The sequence below is a fragment of the Oncorhynchus masou genome, chromosome 22, assembly GCF_036934945.1.
Source record: "Oncorhynchus masou masou isolate Uvic2021 chromosome 22, UVic_Omas_1.1, whole genome shotgun sequence".
Classification (NCBI taxonomy): domain Eukaryota; kingdom Metazoa; phylum Chordata; class Actinopteri; order Salmoniformes; family Salmonidae; genus Oncorhynchus; species Oncorhynchus masou.
The window spans coordinates 29,918,857-29,940,309 of NC_088233.1; the positions used below are offsets into that span (position 1 = coordinate 29,918,857).

Below are 21,453 nucleotides of genomic sequence, written 5' to 3' on the forward strand. Positions count from 1 at the left end.
ATACGGTGCATTCGGAAAGTATTCACACCCTTGACTTTATCCACATTTTGTTACGTTACAGCCTTATTCTAAACCTGATTAAATAGTTGTTTTCCCTCATCAATCTACACACAATACCCCATAATTTCAAAGCAAAAAAAAACATTTTATAAACTGAAAAATCACATTTTAATAAGTATTCAGACGCTTTACTCAGTACTTTGTTAAAGCACAGGTCTCCAGAGATGTTTGATCGGGTTCAAGTCCGGGCTCTGGCTGGGCTACTCAAGGACATTCAGAGACTTGTCCCGAAGCCATTCCTGCGTTGTCTTGGCTGTGTACTAGGGTTGTTATCCTGTTGAAAATGTGAACCTTTGCTCCAGTCTGAGGTCCTGAGCGCTCTGGAGCAGGTTTTCATCAAGGAACTCTCTGTACTTTGCGCCGTTCATCTTTCCATCAATCCTGACTAGTCTCCCAGTCCCTGCCACTTAAAAACCTCCCCGCAGCATGATGCTGCTACTACCATCCTTCACCGTAGGGATGGTGCCAGATTTCCTCCAGACGTTAAATTTGGCATTCAGGCTAAAGAGTTCAATCTTGCCATTTGGCAAACTCCAAGCAGGCTGTCATGTGCTTTTAACTGAGGAGTGACTTCCGTCTTGCCTCTCTACCATAAAGGCCTGATTGGAGGAGTGCTGCAGAGATAGTTGTCCCACAGAGGAACTCTGGTGCTCTGTCAGAGTGACCATCGGGTTCTTAGTCACAGACAAAGGCTCTTCTCCCCCGATTGCTCAGTTTTTCCGGGCGGCCAGCCGAAGGAAGAGTCTTGGTGGTTCCAAACTTCTTCCATTTAAGAATAATGGAGGCCACTGTGTTCTTGGGAACCATCAATGCTGCAGAACTTTTGGTACCCTTCCACAGATCTGTGCCTCGACATAATCCCGTGTCAGAGCTCTACAGACAATTCCTTCAACCTCGTGACTTAGTTTTTGCTCTGACATGCACTGTCAACTGTGGGAACATATTTTGACAGGTCTGTGCCTTTCCAAATCATGTCCAATCAAATGAATTTACCACAGGTGGACTCCAATCAAGTTGTAGTAACACCTCAAGGATGATCAATGGAAACAGGATGCACCTGAGCTCAATTTCGAGCCTCATAGCAAAGGGTCTGAATAGTTATGTTAATAAGGTATTTCTGTTTTTTTATTTTAATACATTTCTCAACATTTCTAAAAACCTATTTTTCGCTTTGTCATTATGGGGTATTGTGTGTAGATTGATGAGGAAATTAATGCAATTAATCCATTTTCGAAAAGGCTGTAACGTAACGAAATGTGGAAAAAGGGAGGTCTGAAACTTTCCGAATGCACAGTTTATGGCTGGAGCAAATGACTTGTGTGTGAACAGTTAACAACTATGGCAGAGATCTATAGTAATATGGGATCACAATCTTGAATAGGAATTATGATAACAACAATAAATTGATTCATATGTTAAACAAAAAGTTACCTTCACCGTCTCCTTCTCAGTGAGTATCTGCTGAGGTTCAGGAAGGACATCATCCACCTTTTCAACCAATGGAGTGGCCACTTCCTTGATAGTTTGGACTGGTTGTGGAGCAACATAAAGTGGTTCCTGTTGTTTCGGTTGCTTCTCAACCTTCTCCTCTGCTAGTTTAGGTAGCTCTTTTGGTTGAGCCTCAGCCTCTGGCTTCTCCTCCACAGTGGCTGGAGTAGCCACTGTGGTGGATAGAGGAGCAGGAGGAGTCATGGCCTCAGTCACTAGGACAGAGGCAACTGAAGCATCTACTGCTGGAGCATCAGTTTTGGGTGGTTCAGATTTAGGTGGTACAGGTTTAGGCAGCAAAGCCTTAGGAAACTCTGCCACAGAAGGCTCCATTTTTGGTGCCTCTGTCTCCGCCTTACGGACTTCCGTCTCAGGAGCCTCAGCCTTGGCGACAGTCATGGGAGCTTCAGCCTTGGGGACAGTCATGGGAGCTTCAGCCTTGGCGACAGTCATGGGAGCATCAGCCTTGGGGACTTCCATCTTTGGTTCCATTTGTGCAAGGCCAGGTATTGGTGTAGGCGGAGTGGGCACTGAGGTGAGAGGCACAGCCTGGGATGGGGGCTGTGTTTTAGAGAAAGGCTGGGCCTTGCTGCTTACTGCTGCTGGAGGCTGGGGCTCTGTCTTGGTGGTTGCGACTACAGGGAGTGGTGTGGGCTGGGCCTGGTTCTTGATGGGTTGTGACTGGGCCATCTTTCCCATGTCTCCCAGTTGTCCAGAGAGAGCCCTCTGGGTCTGGCAGTTCAGACACAGCCATTCCTTCTGTCAACACAGAGAACAACACACAGTGGTTAGTGGTCAGTTCAGACACAGCCATTCCTTCTGTCAACACAGAGAACAGCACACAGTGGTTAGTGGTCAGTTCAGACATAGTTATTACTTCTGTCATGGAGGGGACAACACACAGGTGGTTAGTGCTTAGTACAGACCATGTTAGCGTCATTCCAAGCCAACGCATGGCTCTATTCTAATAGGGGTTCCAAATACAATGGAAGAGAAATCATTCACCCTTCATAACACTGATTTTTCAACTGCTTTCATCAGCGGTACAAAAGCTGCAACATGTGTTAATGTTACACCACACCCAGGGGAACTGTGAAGTGTACTGTAGTGGAATGTTACCACCTATCTTAATTTAACTCCTGAAGCCATGTGTGGATAACAATGATGGACAATGGACACTGGTACAGTCAGTGCAGTGCATTACGCAGTTACAAACACCAGAAGTCATAGTGAACCCTAACACCACCCTACTGTAGTTTAATGTATTCTACCAGTGTTTAATATATTCTACATCAGTTCAAATTACACCACATAAACTAATCTGCTTTTAGAATTCCTAAGCCTCGAGCAAAGAAAACCTCCAGAACAACATTAGTCCGAAGCGTAACAAGCGCTTGTCAGGTAGCATATAAAAATAGCTTACCTTTCCAGAAAACAAATCACATCTTATTGCTATTTACATTAAATGTCTCTCCACAGCAGCATGATCTTTTTGCACCATTTATTTTGTGCCGGTTGAGGGAAAAACATTTGCGGTGAACTGGTAGAGCAGACAGGAGAACAGCACTGCGACTGTACCTCTGCAGAGACGGTGTGGGGATGTGACATGGTGTGGGGATGTGACACTCGGGTAGAGAAGACAGGAGAACAGCACTGCGACTGTACCTCTGCAGAGACGGTGTGGGGATGTGACACGGGGTGGGGATGTGACACGGTGTAGGGATGTGACACTCGGGTAGAGCAGGAGAGGGCATCCCCTTTATTAACCACCTCTCACTTTCAATCACCATGTGTGTAGGGCTGTGATGTTCATGACATTTGTGAGATAGTCATTGGTCAGCCAAATGACCGTGGCCACCGTAATAACAGTTCGAATAGCAAAATAAAGAAATATATATTTGTTTGTTTGTTTGAAAAAATGTAGTGGTTATTTGCAGGGACAGGGGCATTGCCTAGGTAACCAAATACTTGTTTGTTACAACACCTTGCTTGTTCCAGCAAGGCGCAAAAAAGTTTCATCACGTTGTAGAGTCTGTGTTCCAGCAGAAATGGACTCAACTTCCCCAAACCCTCCTTTGCCCTCAGACAAAGCTAAATTGATCAGGACATGGACTCTACAAAGTGTCGAAAGCATTCCACCGGGATGCTGGCCCATGTTGACTCCAATGCTGCCCACAGTTGTGTCAAGATGGCTGGATGTCCTTTGCGTGGTGGACCATACTTGATACACATAGGAAACTGTAGAGAGTGAAAAACCCAGCAGTTACAGTTCTTGGCACAAACCGGTGCGCCTGGCACCTCCTACCATACTCCGTTCAAAGGCACATCAATCTTTTGTCCCTATTCACCCTCTGAATGGCACACATACACATTTTTACATTTACCTTTTAGTCATTTAGCAGACACTCTAATCCAGAGCGATTTACAGTAGTGAGAGCATACTTTTTCATACTTTTGTTTTCTACACAATCCATGTCTCAATTGTCTCAAGGCTTAAAAATCCTTCTTTAACCTGTCTCCTCCCCTTCATCTACACTGATTGAAGTGGACTTAACAAGTGACATCAATAAGGGATCGTAGTTTTCACCTGGATTCACATGGTCAGTCTATGTCATGGAAAGAGCAGGGTGTTCTTAATGTTTTGTATACTGTATATATTTATGACGGTTATTTTATTTTCATGACGGTCTTCATCAATATCCATTGTTTACACAGTTATACAGTAATTGTTCCAGCCCTACATGTGTGTGAAATATGGGGATATTCCATACGCATACACGTGCACTGCACACTGCGCATACACACAACTTATAGGATACATAGAAACACATGTTGAAATGTTCACATTAGTGCACATATTCAAAGATGTGCAGAGTGTCTTCAAAAGGTGTCTTCAAAAAGTCTTCACACCCCTTGACTTGCTCCACATAGTGTTGTGTTACAGCCTGAATTTAAAATGGATTCAATTGAGATGTTTTGTCACTGGACTACACACAATACTCCAAAATGTCAAAGTGTAATTATGATTATTTTATTTTTCATACAAATTAATGAAACATTAAAAGCTGAAATAATAAGTATTCAACCTCTTTGTTATGGCCAGCCTAAACAAGTTCAGTAGTAAAAATGTGCTTAACAAGTCACATAATAAGTTGCATGTACTCACTCTACGTGCAATAATAGTGTTTAACATGATTTTTGAATGACTGCCTCATCTCTGTATCCCACACATACAATTATCTACAAGGTCACTCAGTTGAGCAGTGAATTTCAAACACAGATTCAACCACAAAGACCAGGGAGGTTTTCCAATGCTTTGGAAAGAAAGGCACCTATTTGTAGATGGGTAAAAAAAGAAGTAGAAATGGAATATCCCTTTGAGCATGGTGAAGTTATTAATTACACTTTGGATGGTGTATCAATACACCCAGTCGCTACAAAGATACAGGCATCCTTCCTAACTCAGTTGCCGGAGAGGAAGGACACCGCTCAGGGATTTCACCATGAGACCAATAGTGACAAAACAATTACAGAGTTTAATGGCTGGGATAGGACAAACTGAGGATGGATGTAGTTACTCCACAATACTAACCTAATTGACAGAGTGAAAAGAATGAAGCTGGTACTGAATAAAACATTTCTAAAACAATCACCATGTTTGCATCAAGGCACTAAAGTAAAACCGCAAAAAGTATGCAAAGCAATTAACTTTTTGTTCTGAATTAGAGGCGGACCGATTAATCGGCATGGCATGCCCGATTAATTAGGGCTGATTTCAAGTTTTCAGAATAATCGGTAAATGGCCTTTTTGGATGCCAATTACGGCCGATTACATTGCAATCCATGAGGAGACTGCGTGGCAGGCTGATCAACTGTTACACAAGTGCAGCAAGGAGCCAAGGTAAGTTGCTGGCTAGCATTAAATGTATCTTATAAAAAACAATCAATCTTCACATAATCACTAGTTAACTATACATGGTTGATGATATTACTAGATTAACTAGCTTGTCCTGCGTTGCATATAATCAACGCGGTGCCTGATAATTTGTCATTGAATCACAGCCTACATCAACTTCGCCAAACGGGTGATGATTTAACAAAAGCGCATTGCCGAAAAAGCACAATCTTTGCACAAATGTACCTAACCATAAAAATCAATGCCTTTCTTAAAATCAATACACAGAAGTATATATTTTTAAACCTGCATATTTAGTTAAAAGAAATTCATGTTAGCAGACAATATTAATGAGGGAAATTGTGCCCTTCTCTTGCGTGCCGTGCAAGCAGAGTCAGGGTATATGCAGCAGTTTGGGCCGCCTGGCTCGTTGCAAACTGTGAACTAATTTGCAGAATTTTACATAATTATGACATAACAATGAAGGGTGTGCAATGTAAGAGCAATATTTAGACTTCAGGTTGCCGATAAAATACGGAACGGTTCTGTATTTCACTGAAAGAATAAACATTGTGTTTTTGAAATTATAGTTTCTGGATTTGACCATATTAATGACCAAAGGCTCGTATTTCTGTGTTTATTATATTATAATTAAGTCTATGATTTGATATTTAATAGAACAGTCAGACTGAATGGTGGTAGGCAGCCACAGGCTCGTAAGCATTCATTCAAAAAGCACTGCGTTTGCCAGCAGCTCTTAGAAATGCTTGAAGCACAGCTCTGTTTATGACTTTAAGCCTAGCAACTCCCAACATTAGACTGGCAACATCCAATAGTCAAAGGTATATGAAATACAAATGGTATAGAGAGCAATAGTTGACGAGTCCTAATTCCTATAATAACTACAACCTAAAACTTTTTAACTGGGAATATTGAAGAAATGGGAATATTGAACCATCAGCTTTCATATGTTCTCATGTTCTGAGCAAGGAACTTAAACGTTAGCTAATTTAAACCGAATTGAACATGTTTCATTATTTATTTGAGACTGAATAGATTTTATTTATGTATTATATTAAGTTAAAATAAAAGTGCTCATTGTTCATTCAGTATTGTTGTAATTGTCATTATTACAAATATATATATAAAAATTGTCCGATTAATCAGTATCAGCTATTTTTGGTCCTCCAATAATCGGTGTAGGTATCGGCGTTGAAAAATCATAGTCGGTCGACCTCTATTCTGAATACATAGTGTTATGTTTGGGGCAAATTCAATACAACACATTACTGAGTACCACTCTTCATATTTTCAAGCATAGTGGTGGCAGCATCATGTTATGGGTATGCTTGTAATCATAAGGACTGGGGAGTTTTTCAAGATAAAAAAAAAAACAGAATGTAGCTAAGCACAAGCAAAATCCTAGAGGAAACCCTGGTTCAGACTGCTTTCCACCAGACACTGGGTGATGAACTCACCTTTTAGCAGGGAAATAACCTAAAACACAAGTTCAAATCTACACTGGAGTTGCTTACCAAGAAGACAGTGAATGTTCTTGAGTGGCCGAGTTACAGTTTTTACTTAAATCTATTTGAAAATCTATGGCAAGCCTTGAAAATGGTTCTCCAGCTATGATCAACAACCAATGAAGAATTTAAAAGAATAATGGACAAATATTGCACAATCCAGGTGTGCAAAGCTCTTAGAGACTTACCCAGAAAGACTTACAGCTGCAATAGCTGCCAAAGATGATTCTAACATGTATTGACTCAGGGGTGTGAATACTTACGTAAATTAGATATTTCTGTATTGTTTTTCAATGAATTTGCAAACATTTCTAAAAGACATTGATTTCACTTTGTAATTATGAGGTATTGCGTGTAAATGGGTGAGAAAAATATTACATTTAATCCATATATATTGCATGTTCAAGAAAGTCAATGGTGAGACCACACACACACACACACACACACACACAAAAACACTCTTTCTCAAGGGGATTAGTGCTGGTTCCGGAGACTAGTAATGTAAATTAATAGTATTGCATGGGAACGTCACGTACTGACAGGAGATTTATTGAGTGATGTAACACACCCTCTGTCATGGCCAGGCATAGGCCTGTAGTCCACACTACATCCAGCTATGCCAGGGATCCCTTGTGTGTTCCCAGAAACAAACCCAAAATACCTCTACTTCCACACCCTTGCTGAGTGTGAGCATCTGGGGTCAGGGCCCAGGGTTCAGAACTAACAAAAGCCTTTGCAACATGAGTTGTTCAACCAACTGTGTGCCTCTTGAATATTGTTGACAATAAAACCTTTTGATTTTGCCTAATTTTGTCTGCAGGAACTCGTTCTTTTTCACTCGGTCCACTCGTCCAAGTGCCGATGTATTTGTGGCATGATGTAAACAGTAGGAATTTGTGTCATGACCAAATTCTAATGGTTTTAAATGACTGTTTTATATTGTCTGGAAACTCACTTGTAGAATTCGCTTGCAGTGGGTCTCTTAAAAAAGAAAAGCCGTGCAAGGTTATTAAACAAAGGTGCCTAGTTATTCTTTTTTTGTTGATATCAGGTAACGTGCAACCTAACCCTGGCCCTGATAATGTCACGTTCGTTAAAAGGATCGGAACAAGGCGCAGCGTGGTGTGCGTACATTCTTATTTATTTTAAAGACTGAAACACTGAACAAAATAACAAAACGAACCGTGAAGCTATACAAACGACGGCTGACAGGCAACTACACATAGACAAGATCCCACAAACACCAAAGGGAAATGGCTACCTAAATAGGATCCCCAATCAGAGACAACAATAAACAGCTGCCTCTGATTGGGAACCATACCAGACCACCATAGACATACAAATCACCTAGACCTACAAAACCCTAGACATACAAAAAAAACCTAGACAATACCAAAACTAGCGTACCCACCCTAGTCACGCCCTGACCGAACCAAAATATAAAGAAAAGAGTGATATCTAAGGTCAGGGTGTGACAGTACCCCCCCCCCCCAAAGGTGCAGACTCCCGGGCGCAAACCTGAACTTATAGGGGAGAGTCCGGGTGGGCATCTACCCACGGTGGCGGAGTCAGTTCTGGACGCAGACCCCCTCTTTAGGCTGATCCCTCTGCCTTTGTAGAACTGGACCATGGATCATCGCTGGAGGCTCTGGACTGCGGATCTTCGCCGGAGACCCCCGGACTGGGGACCTTCGCTGGAGACCCTCGCTGGAAGCCCAGGTCGGGGGACCGTTGCCGAGGATCCCGGACTGGGGACCGTCGCTGGAGACCCCGGACTGGGGACCGTCCCTGGAAACCCCGGACTGGGGACCGTCGGTGGAGACCCCGGACTGGGGACCGTTGCTGGAGGCCCCGGACTGGGAACTGTCGCTGGAGGCCCCGAACTTAGGACCATCGCTGGAGGCTCCGGACTGGGGACAGTCGATGGAGGTTCCGGACTGGGGACCGTCGTTGGCGGTTCCGGACTGTGGACCGTCATTGGAGGTTCCGGACCGTGGACCGTCGTTGGAGGTGGAGGCGCACTGGAGTCCTGATGCGTGGGACTGGTACAGGTGGCACCGGGCTTCGTGATACACACCTAAGGGCGAGTGCGGAGAGGAGGCACAGGACGTACTGGACTGTGGAGGCGCACTGGAGACCTGATGCGTGGGACCGGTATAAGTGGCACCGGGCTGATGACACGCACCTCAGGGCGAGTGGGGAGAGGAAGCACAGGACGTACTGGACTGTGGAGGCGCACTGGAGGCCTGGTGCGTGGGACCGGTACAGGTGGCACAGGGCTGATGACACGCACCTCAGGGCAAGTGCGGAGAGGAGGCACCACCCTTCCTGACTGGATGCTCACTCCAGCCCGGCAAGTGCGGGAAGCTAGCACAGGACGCACTGGGCTATGAATGCGCACTGGAGACCTAATGCATGGGACCGGTACAGGTGACACCGGGATGATGGCACGCACCTCAGCACGCCCGCTCTGCAGCGCTCTCAATGCTAGCACCTCTCTCCGGAATCTTGCGTCGAGCTCCTCATCCGACTCCCTAACTGGCTCTGGTTCGCTCCTCGGCGCCGCCGACTGCTCCATTTCACCCCCCAGGGGTTTCTGCGGCCTACCTCGTTGGTATAACTCCTCGTAACGTCACGGCACCGCTTTCGCTGCCTCTATTTCCTCCTTCGGACAGCGATACACCCAAGTCTGCGTCCAGGGTCCTGCTCCATCCAGGATCTCCTCATAGGTCCATTCCTCCTGAACACACTGCTCGGTCCATTTTTGGTGGGATCTTCTGTCACGTCCGTTATAAGGATCGGACCAAGGCGCAGCGCACTATGCGTACATTCGTATTTATTTTAAAGCATGAAACACTGAACAAATTAATAAAATAACAAAACGAACCGTGAAGCTATACAAACGAGTGCTGACAGGCAACTACACATAGACAAGATCCCACAAACACCAAAGGAAATGGCTACCTAAAAACACTGCTCAAAAAAATAAAGGGAACACTAAAATAACACATCCTAGATCCGAATGAATGAAATATTCTCATTAAATACTTTTTTCTTTACATAGTTGAATGTGCTGACAACAAAATCACACAAAAATTGTCAATGGAAATCAAATTTATCAACTCATGGAGGTCTGGATTTGGAGTCACATTCAAAATTAATGTGGAAAACCACACTACAGGCTGATTCAACTTTGATGTAATGTCCTTAAAACAAGTCAAAATGAGGCTCAGTAGTGTGTGTGGCCTCCACGTGCCTGTATGACCTCCCTACAACGCCTGGGCATGTTCCTGATGAGGGGGCGGATGGTCTCCTGAGGGATCTCCTCCCAGACCTGGACTAAAGCATTGGCCAACTCCTGGACAGTCTGTGGTGCAAAGTGGCGTTGATGGATGGAGCGAGACATGATGTCCCAGATATGCTCAATTGGATTCAGGTCTGGGGAACGGGCGGGCCAGTCCTTCCTCTTGCAGGAACTGCTGACACACTCCAGCCACATGAGGTCTAGCATTGTCTTGCATTAGGAGGAACCCATGGCCAACCGCACCAGCATATGGTCTCACAAGGGGACTGAGGATCTCATCTCGGTACCTAATGGCAGTCAGGCTACCTCTGGCGAGCACATGGAGGGCTGTGCGGCCCCCCAAAGAAATGCCACCCCACACCATGACTGACCCACCGCCAAACCGGTCATGCTGGAGGATGTTGCAGGCAGCAGAACGTTCTCCACGACGTCTCCAGACTCTGTCACGTCTGTCACATGTGCTCAGTGTGAACCTGCTTTCATCTGTGAAGAGCACAGGGTGCCAGTGGTGAATTTGCCAATCTTGGTGTTCTCTGGCAAATGCCAAACGTCGTGCACGGTGTTGGGCTGTAAGCACAACCCCAACCTGTGGACGTCGGGCCCTCATACCACCCTCATGGAGTCTGTTTCTGACCGTTTGAGCAGAAACATGCACATTTGTGGCCTGCTGGAGGTCATTTTGCAGGGCTCTGGCAGTGCTCCTCCTGCTCCTCCTTGCACAAAGGCGGAGGTAGCGGACCTGCTGCTGGGTTGTTGCCCTCCTAAGGCCTCCTCCACGTCTCCTGATGTACTGGCCTGTCAACTGGTAGCGCCTCCATGCTCTGGACACTACGCTGACAGACACAGCAAACCTTCTTGCCACAGCTCGCATTGATGTTCCATCCTGGATGAGCTGCACTACCTGAGCCACTTGTGTGGGTTGTAGACTCTGTCTCATGCTACCACTTGAGTGAAAGCACCGCCAGCATTCAAAAGTGATCAAAATATCAGCCAGGAAGCATTGGAACTGAGAAGTGGTCTGTGGTCACCACCTGCAGAACCACTCCTTTATCGGGGGTGTCTTGCTAATTGCCTATAATTTCCACCTGTTGTCTATTCCATTTGCACAACAGCATGTGAAATGTATTGTCAATCAGTGTTGCTTCCTATGTGGACAGTTTGATTTCACAGAAGTGTGATTGACTTGGAGTTACATTGTGTTGTTTAAGTGTTCCCTTTATTTTTTTGAGCAGTGTATGATCCCCAATCAGAAACAACGATAAACAGCTGCCTCTGATTGGGTACCATATCAGGCCACCATAGACATACAAATCACCTAGACCTACAAAAGCTAGACAATACAAAAAACCCTAGACAATACAAAAACTAGAATGATTCCCTGACCTGTCAATGTTTTTAATTGGCTGTTTTTGATTTTGTTATACTCTTGTGAATTTTATGGTTTTTACTAGATTTTTAGATTACTTGTAGTTTTTCATGTTGTTTGTCTCTCATTTTTGTAATGACTTGGTGCTGCCTATCTTGGCCGGGACACTCTTGAAAAATAGGTTGGATGGTGGTAACTTTTGTAATGACTTGATGCTGCCTATCTTGGCCGGGACACTCTTGAAAAATAGGTTGGGTGGTGACTCTTTGAACCTGGTTTTGGCCAGATCTGATTTTTGTCTGGAGCAGCAAGATCTGATATGCAGAGCCCTCCAACGCTGGGAGGGATATCGAAACCCAACTGGACAGGGTTTCGATATCAATATTATTGACCCCAGTAAGGACAAGCCTGTTGTGTCTCTGTTTTCTTTTGTTGCTACGCAGATAAACAGCTTAGCTGTCCGGTAGCAGAGACAGACTGGAATACCCGCGTAGAACGGCTCAAAGATGAGCTAGGCTTTGGTTTGGTTTTATTGTTACCCAGCGCTGTGGCACATTCTGTTGTTTTTTTACCTGAATAAAATCATGTGTCGTTTCTCTGGAGAAACGTCCATTTTAGTCTCCGCTTGTGTTACTTCACACCCTCGTCACTTGTTATATGGCAAGATCTGAAAATGGTTCTCTAGCAATGATCAACAACCAATTTGACAGAGCTTGAAGACGTTTGGGCAAATGTTTCACAATCCAGGTGTATAAAGCTCTTAGAGACTTACCAAGGAAGACTCACAGCTGTAATCGTTGTCAAAGGTACTTCTATACAGTATATACTGAATACTTATGTAAATGATATATTTCTGTATTTCATTTTCAATAAATTTGCAAACATGTCTAAAAACATGTTTTCACTTTGTCAGTATGGGATTTGGTGTGTAGATGGGTGAGAAAAACATATTTAATTCATTTTAAATTGAGGCTGTAACACAAACAAATGTACACTAAGTCAATTAATAATTTCTCAAGGCACTGTACTTGTGTGGCTGCCAGCCAAATAGTGTTACACTTCTGTTGTCATCTGATGAAAATTAAGCTATTTTCTGTCGAATGTGATGCACTGATGTAGTTTCATGGAAGAAAACTATAGTTGCATGTCCCTGATCAATCTATCGAAGCAAAGAAACACAGTTGACTTCTAATATAAAATATAAAAAACACAGCTGGACTCACCTGTCTCATGTTGTGCTATTTACAAACAAACACGTGACTGGGTCAGCTGTAAAAATGTCAAATGTAAAATAATGTTACACGTGAGCACAGGAACACAATCTCCTAACATATTGCACAAGTTGACTGCAGATATTTACTTACAAAGTAGCTACAAATATTTTTTTTTTTTTGAAAAACTTAAAATAAATAGTTTCAACAATATTGAAAAACCATCCCGTGGATATTTCGAAATACACTGGTATACGGTATATGCCATAGGGTATCTCCGCCCCATGGCAAAATGTTTAGAACTGCTGAAAACTTGGTTAAAAACTGCAACAACAACAAACAATCTGCCCATGGCAAAATGGGTAGAATTGCGTGAAATGTCTTATAAAATAGCAACATTTCCTCTCTGCCCCATGACAAAATAAGCAGAACTGCAGAAACTGTATTTAAAACTGCAACATTTTCTCTACGCCCTATGGCATACTGTGTAGAATTGCAGGAAATTCACTTTAAAACGTACATTTTTCTCTCCGACGTCAAGAGGGGAGTCACTAAAAGCATGTGTCTACCAACCAAATCATGCTTAGAGCCCCTGATCGGCTAGAGCCGGCCCTGCTCAGGCTTACTGCTCTGTCAACCACCGTCCACCACTTGTCTATGCTGAAACCATACCATACAGAAAAAATATAATTTAAAAAAGGATCCATGATAAATGGAATTCTTATCCATTTCTTTACACTGAGGATGTAGCCTAACTGTTTTATGTTTCCTGTTATCGTTTCTATGCTCATTGTATCGTTGATTTTATGTGTGGAATATAACACATGATTCTTCGCTGCCTTCTGATACCCGATCACAGTTCCCAGCCAGTCCTGCTAAGCTCTCGTGCAGAGCTATGCCTACTAAATATACGACCACAGCTTCATATAACATGAATATGGCTTCTCTCGTCAAACAGTATCAAAGTATTCAGACAGCAATCATAAGCAGTCTTTTTTGTAGATCTGTAAATGAAGAACTCGTAATATTGTTTAAAAGATAAAACTGACGGTTTGAATATCCTGTCTAAGTCATCACTGAATGGCATCCCCGTCCACTCCACTTCTCCCCACTTCTCTCCATCCTCCATTGGTCTGTGTGAGGATGTAATCAGCACTAACAAGCAAGCGGCTTCGAGCTCATACATATACTAATCAGAGGAGCCTTGTCACCAGTGGAACCCATCAGGCAATTAATTGGTCATCAGAAGCTCTGACATTTCCTGGTTCTCTGATCACCTCTTACGCCAACACAATAGCCTCATTAGAGACACAGGACCGGTAGACTGGTGCTGAGAGACGCAGGAAACTATTCATAGAAATAGAATAAAACCATACGCATGAATCAAAACCCTTGTGAAAGAGGAATTCAATAAGCTATCCTGTTGATGTTTAAGAGTAGGTGAATTCATATCTGCCAATGGAGGAGCTTGTCACTGAATATAAATGGGGATGCTAGCAGTTACATTATATCAGATATTTTATAAAGGTAATTGAGTGTGCTCTTTTGATTACCTGAAAATCAGTGGCTCATAAATAACAACATAATCATGACTGAATCACTGTCTCTCATCAGAGTAAAATAGCATATTCACCTTTTAAATTACCACAGCACTGTCTTCAACAACAACATGATTCAACTCAAGGTGAAATCATCATGTTATGCTTAATCATTTTATCCCCCCGCCACAAAAGTACATCTCAGATTAAAATGTCCTTGGTTTGTAAATGAACTACACCACAAACTAATTTGCATAACTCATTAAAAACAGATAAGGTTCCATTTTCTGTTTTCTTCTACATTCACCTCTTGTTGCTTTGTGACAGGACACACTTGGGAGGGGTGGTGGGGGAAATAGTGGAGGAAGATGAAACAACAGCTCACTCTGTGTACCTGAACAGCATATCTACAGTACCCTGTATAAAAATCCTTCTCCTCTCTCTGCAGTACCCTTTCCCCCTGTCCCTGTCCTCTCTCTACACTACCCTGTCCCCCAGTCCCTCTCCATGGCTAAATATGGACCTGTCTCTCACATCTCTCCAGGTGGGATACTGGCCTCAGTCCAAACTGAAGCCTCCAATATATTACAGATGACTTGTATCTGTAAAACGAGATAAAGTTGTAATGCTTTTCAACTACAATTTCACAAACACCTCGGTAGCACATAATGTCAACACATACTAATGGAAGTCGAGAAGGATCAAGCTACATGTGTGTCAGAGTTGAAGACACAATATTTCCAGAGGTCAACCTTGTAATGATATGGCTGTTACTAGGTTTCCACTCGAGCAGAGACCTTTGAGTCCTGGGCATACCATCATCAATTCCTTTAATTAAATATGTTTGAGCAGGAGCTCTGTGCTGAGAACAGGGGGAACAGGGGAGCTGTGCAGGGGGAGCAGGGGATGCAGGCATTGACTGTGATTAGTCTCAGAGCTGGATTAACAAGGCCTTCAGAGTGACAGCTCTTATGAAGATGCTATGCTGACACACAGGGACGCCATACCGGGGCTATAACACCACCAGCGTGTATCTGCTGAGCTCTACACTAAATCACACACTCTTTTATTATTCTATACTGAACAAAAACATTAACGCAACATGCAACAATTTCATAGATTATACTGAGTTACAGTTCATATGAGGAAATCAGTCAATTGAAATTCATTCATTAGGCCCTAATCTATGGATTTCACATGACTGGGAATACATATATATGTCTGTTGGTCACAGACACCGAAACAAAATGGGCCTCACAAAGGGTCTCAGGAACTCGTCACGGTAGTTTTCTGCATTCAAACTGCCATCGATAAAATACAATTGGGCTTGTTGCCCATGGCTTATGCCTGCTCATACCATAACCCCACCTCCACCATAGAGCACTCTGTTCACAATGTTGACATCAGCAAACCGCTCACTCACACAACGCCATACAAGTGGTCTGCGGTTGTGAGGCCGGTTGGACACACTGCCAAATTCTATAAAACATCGTTGGAGGTGGCTTATGGTAGAGAAATAAACATTCAATTCTCTGGCAACAGCTCTGGTGGACATTCCTGCAATCAGCATGCCAATTGCACATCCCTCAAAACTTGAGACATCTGTAGCATTGTATTGTGTGACAAAACTGCACATTTTATAGTGGCCTTTTATTAAAATTAAATCAAATCAAAATGTATTTGTCATGTGCGCCGAATACAACAGGTATTGTCAGTGTATTGTACAGTATATGTTGCATGTGAGCATAATGTATTATGGTTCATTGCCCATTCAGATGAATTAACCCAAGCATGATTTCAAGTGACAATCCTTCAGTATTGAATGAAGAATTATCAAGGGTGTTTTTGAGACCTTACAGTGAAATGCTTACTTACAGGCTCTAACCAACAGTGCAAAAAAGGTATTAGGTGAGCAATAGGTAAGTATAGAAATAAAAACAACAGTAAGAATAGAGCGAAAAATAACAGTAGCGAGGCTATATATAGTAGCGAGGCTATAACAGTAGCGAGGCTACATACTGGCACCGGTTAGTCGGGCTGATTGAGGTAGTATGTACATGTAGATATGGTTAAAGTGATAACGCATATATGATGAACAGAGAGTTGCAGTAGAGTAAAAGAGGGGTTGGCGGGTGCTGGGTGGCGGGACACAATGCAGCCCAGTTAGCCAATGTGCGGGAGCACTGGTTGGTCGGCCCAATTGAGGTAGTATGTACATGAATGTATAGTTAAAATGACTATGCATATATGATAAACAGAGAGTAGCAGCAGTGTAAAAGAGGGGTTGGTGATCCTGTTATTGTCCCCAACACAAGGTGCACCTGTGTAATGATCATGCTGTTTAATCAGCTTCTTGATATGCCACACCTGTCAGGTGAATGCATTATCTTGGCAAAGGAGAAATGCCCACTAACAGGGGTGTAAATAGATTTGTGCACAAAATTTGATAGAAATAAGGTTTTGTGCATATGGAAAACATGGGACCAACATGTTGTGTTTATATTTTTGTTCAATGTAGATTCAATGTGATAGCACGTCTCAGAGAAAAAGCCACACAATTCTATATCCCCCCACATCAATCTTATTCAACTACAGCATAGTCAATGATATCAAATAACTCAGGTGTGCAAAGCAGCAAAGAATTCTCTTTAAAACAAATATGAAACCAGAGAGCCTGTAAACCAGAGAGCCTGTAAACCTGTAAGCCTGTAAACCAGAGAGCCTGTAAACCTGTAAGCCTGTAAACCAGAGAGCCTGTAAACCTGTAACCCTGTAAACCAGAGAGCCTGTAAACCAGAGAGCCCGTAAACCTGTAACCCTGTAAACCAGAGAGCCTGTAAACCTGTAACCCTGTAAACCAGAGAGCCTGTAAACCAGAGAGCCTGTAAACCTGTAAGCCTGTAAACCAGAGAGCCTGTAAACCTGTAACCCTGTAAACCAGAGAGCCTGTAAACCAGAGAGCCTGTAAACCAGAGAGCCTGTAAACCTGTAAGCCTGTAAACCAGAGAGCCTGTAAACCAGAGAGCCTGTAAACCTGTAAGCCTGTAAACCAGAGAGCCTGTAAACCTGTAAGCCTGTAAACCAGAGAGCCTGTAAACCAGAGAGCCTGTAAACCAGAGAGCCTGTAAACCAGAGAGCCCGTAAACCTGTAACCCTGTAAACCAGAGAGCCTGTAAACCAGAGAGCCTGTAAACCTGTAAGCCTGTAAACCAGAGAGCCTGTAAACCAGAGGGCCTGTAAACCAGAGAGCCTGTAAACCAGAGAGCCTGTAAACCTGTAAGCCTGTAAACCAGAGAGCCTGTAAACCAGAGAGCCTGTCGACCAGAGAGCCTGTAAACCAGAGAGCCTGTAAACCAGAGAGCCTGTAAACCTGTAAGCCTGTAAACCAGAGAGCCTGTAAACCTGTAAGCCTGTAAACCAGAGAGCCCGTAAACCTGTAACCCTGTAAACCAGAGAGCCTGTAAACCAGAGAGCCTGTAAACCTGTAAGCCTGTAAACCAGAGAGCCTGTAAACCTGTAAGCCTGTAAACCAGAGAGCCTGTAAACCTGTAACCCTGTAAACCAGAGAGCCTGTAAACCAGAGAGCCTGTAAACCTGTAACCCTGTAAACCAGAGAGCCTGTAAAACCTGTAAACCAGAGAGCCTGTAAACCTGTAAGCCTGTAAACCAGAGAGCCTGTAAACCAGAAGCCTGTAAACCAGAGAGCCTGTAAACCTGTAAAACCTGTAACCCTGTAAACCAGAGAGCCTGTAAACCAGAGAGCCTGTAAACCAGAGAGCCTGTAAACCTGTAAGCCTGTAAACCAGAGAGCCTGTAAACCAGAAGCCAGAAGCCTGTAAAAACCTGTAAGCCTGTAAACCAGAGAGCCTGTAAACCTGTAAGCCTGTAAACCAGAGAGCCTGTAAACCAGAGAGCCTGTAAACCAGAGAGCCTGTAAACCAGAGAGCCCGTAAACCTGTAACCCTGTAAACCAGAGAGCCTGTAAACCAGAGAGCCTGTAAACCTGTAAGCCTGTAAACCAGAGAGCCTGTAAACCAGAGGGCCTGTAAACCAGAGAGCCTGTAAACCAGAGAGCCTGTAAACCTGTAAGCCTGTAAACCTGAAGCCTGTAAACCAGAGAGCCTGTAAACCTGTCGACCTGTAAACCAGAGAGCCCGTAGAGAGCCTGTAAACCAGAGAGCCTGTAAACCAGAGAGCCTGTAAACCTGTAAGCCTGTAAACCAGAGAGCCTGTAAACCTGTAAGCCTGTAAACCAGAGAGCCTGTAAACCAGAGAGCCTGTAAACCAGAGAGCCTGTAAACCAGAGAGCCTGTAAACCTGTAAGCCTGTAAACCAGAGAGCCTGTAAACCAGAGAGCCTGTAAACCAGAGAGCCTGTCGACCAGAGAGCCTGTAAACCAGAGAGCCTGTAAACCAGAGAGCCTGTAAACCAGAGAGCCTGTCGACCAGAGAGCCTGTAAACCAGAGAGCCTGTAAACCTGTAAACCTGTAAACCAGAGAGCCTGTCGACCAGAGAGCCCGTAATCCAGAGAGCCTGTAAACCAGAGAGCCTGTCGACCAGAGAGCCTGTAAACCAGAGAGCCTGTCGACCAGAGAGCCTGTAAACCAGAGAGCCTGTAAACCTGTAAACCTGTAAACCAGAGAGCCTGTCGACCAGAGAGCCTGTAAACCAGAGAGCCTGTAAACCTGTAACCCTGTAAACCAGAGAGCCTGTAAACCTGTAACCCTGTAAACCAGAGAGCCCGTAAACCAGAGAGCCTGTAAACCAGAGAGCCTGTAAACCTGTAAGCCTGTAAACCAGAGAGCCTGTAAACCAGAGAGCCTGTAAACCAGAGAGCCTGTTAACCTGTAAGCCTGTAAACCAGAGAGCCTGTAAACCTGTAAGCCTGTCGACCAGAGAGCCTGTAAACCAGAGAGCCTGTTAACCAGAGAGCCTGTAAACCAGAGAGCCTGTTAACCTGTAAGCCTGTAAACCAGAGAGCCTGTAAACCTGTAAGCCTGTCGACCAGAGAGCCTGTAAACCTGTAAGCCTGTAAACCAGAGAGCCTGTAAACCTGTAAGCCTGTCAACCAGAGAGCCTGTAAACCTGTAAGCCTGTAAACCAGAGAGCCTGTAAACCAGAGAGCCTGTAAACCAGAGAGCCTGTTAACCTGTAAGCCTGTAAACCAGAGAGCCTGTAAACCTGTAAGCCTGTAAACCAGAGAGCCTGTAAACCAGAGAGCCTGTAAACCTGTAAGCCTGTAAACCAGAGAGCCTGTAAACCAGAGAGCCTGTAAACCAGAGAGCCTGTAAACCAGAGAGCCTGTTAACCTGTAAGCCTGTAAACCAGAGAGCATATAAACCAACACACTGCTACTGTAACCAAGCATATACTATTTTTTTTAAAACTTGTCAGCATTATCACAACAATATCAATAGCTTGGTTGCATTACTATGTTAAGAAGCACACAGTGTGCCAACCAAGTCCCCTGGCAAAGGGCATACAAAAATACTGGAGATTTACATCTGATATCATGCCATCTGTGAGGTGACTTGAACAAAAGGCCGGTGGGTTGTGTTTGAGGCTGTATATTTCAGATTGTCAGAGAACCTCTATTCTTGCAGAAGCTCATGCTTGTAAGTTCCTTATTGATTGCCTGGCAGCTGCCTTTGTCAACGCCTGTAGCTGGCTAATATAGTGTGCTTTCAGCAGCCCCTGCAGTGCTCACATTCCTCATCAATCTGGCCCTCTGATAATAGAGAGTGTTGACCCACTAATCTGCCATCAGCAGAGTGCTTCATTCTGAAGACGAAGAGTCTGGGCCCTGCTTTCTCTCTCAAATCTGACAGATGACACGTCAACAAACTTTCCTTTGAAGACGGGTAGACAGTGAGAGAGAGAGGGAGAGAATGAGAGAGGGAGAGAGAGAGGGGGAGAATGAGAGGGAGAGAGAGAGAGAGAGAGAGAGAGGGGTAAAGATAGAAAAGATTGATAGACTAGATAGAAAGATAAATAGAGAGCGGAGACGAAAGAGAAAGAATGAGTGAGAAAGAGAGAGATGCACTATGAGTGCATTAATGGGGACAGGTCTCTAGGGGGAGATTCCCTCTCCTCCAACTGACAGCCAAGCCCACTGTCAAAATAGCAAGCCGCACCACTCTCCCATTTTGAAGGAATATTTTTGCTTGAGGGTTGCACGTCACAGCTAGGAACTGCTCCTAAGCACAACACACCCATCAACTGGCCTATAATAACTCATATTATAGTCTGAATCAATTGAGGTAGAAAGTACAGCAGTGTTGAAATCCTACATAGCCCTAACTGTAGCCTATCAAGGTTAGTCCCATTGACATAAACCTTATTTTACAGGGAAGACCTGGTCCAAGACATGAGTAAGATTGCACATTTAAACCAGCTTGCTCTGCAGATTATCACTTGAAACATTCAGCCTCAGAAGTAAAGATAAAATAATATTGGAAGTCTTGATCTTCAATACAAACACGCTGCAAAAAAAGTGCAATGGTTAAAAACCTACATAAAAGGGTGGCTAGAACCCTGTGAAAAACACAGCCTGTGAAGAAGGGTTGAAAGGAGGGAGGCGGTAGCAGGTAAGCTGTGTTTGGTCTGGCCTCTGAGGGACTATTTTTAACACCGTCACTCGGTGCACCAAGGGGTTTCTCCGTATCACCACAGCAACAGCCTGGGCCAGGGCAGGACCTACACATTTACACAGGCCTAGCAGAGAGTAGAGAAAATGTACCACAGTTAAAGCTAAAAACCTTGCTTCATAACCTTGGAGGTGGGTGTGATGATTGCTCCCTACAGACAGGGCTATAGATTATGAGGTGTGCGATTTCTAATCATGGATGGTAGCCGTAGACCATGAGTCGCGATACCATGAATGACAGATTGCTGTTGTTGTTTACATATTTGGAAGTCCCTTTTTCCATTGGAAAATAAAAAATTATAGTACTGACATTTTATACAAAGGCTAATGGTGGTGCCAGCACATCTGTAGCAACTATGAGACTGCCAACCAGCAATACGTCCTTGCTCATGCTCATTATTACCCTGTATGGAACATTA

At 44.0% G+C, this 21,453-nt stretch overlaps 1 protein-coding gene across 1 annotated transcript in view; it reads right to left on the reverse strand.

The window, feature by feature from the left end:
• The window catches only part of LOC135508815 (protein piccolo-like), a 118,300-nt gene that overhangs the window by 59,302 nt on the left and 37,545 nt on the right, over positions 1 to 21,453 (reverse strand). The window contains exons 12-13 of the mRNA XM_064929027.1: positions 12,959 to 12,964; positions 1,492 to 2,307 (exon numbers count right to left, since the gene is read on the reverse strand). Of these exons, the coding sequence (XP_064785099.1) occupies positions 1,492 to 2,307; positions 12,959 to 12,964 (822 nt within the window). The remainder of the gene's footprint in view (positions 1 to 1,491; positions 2,308 to 12,958; positions 12,965 to 21,453) is intronic.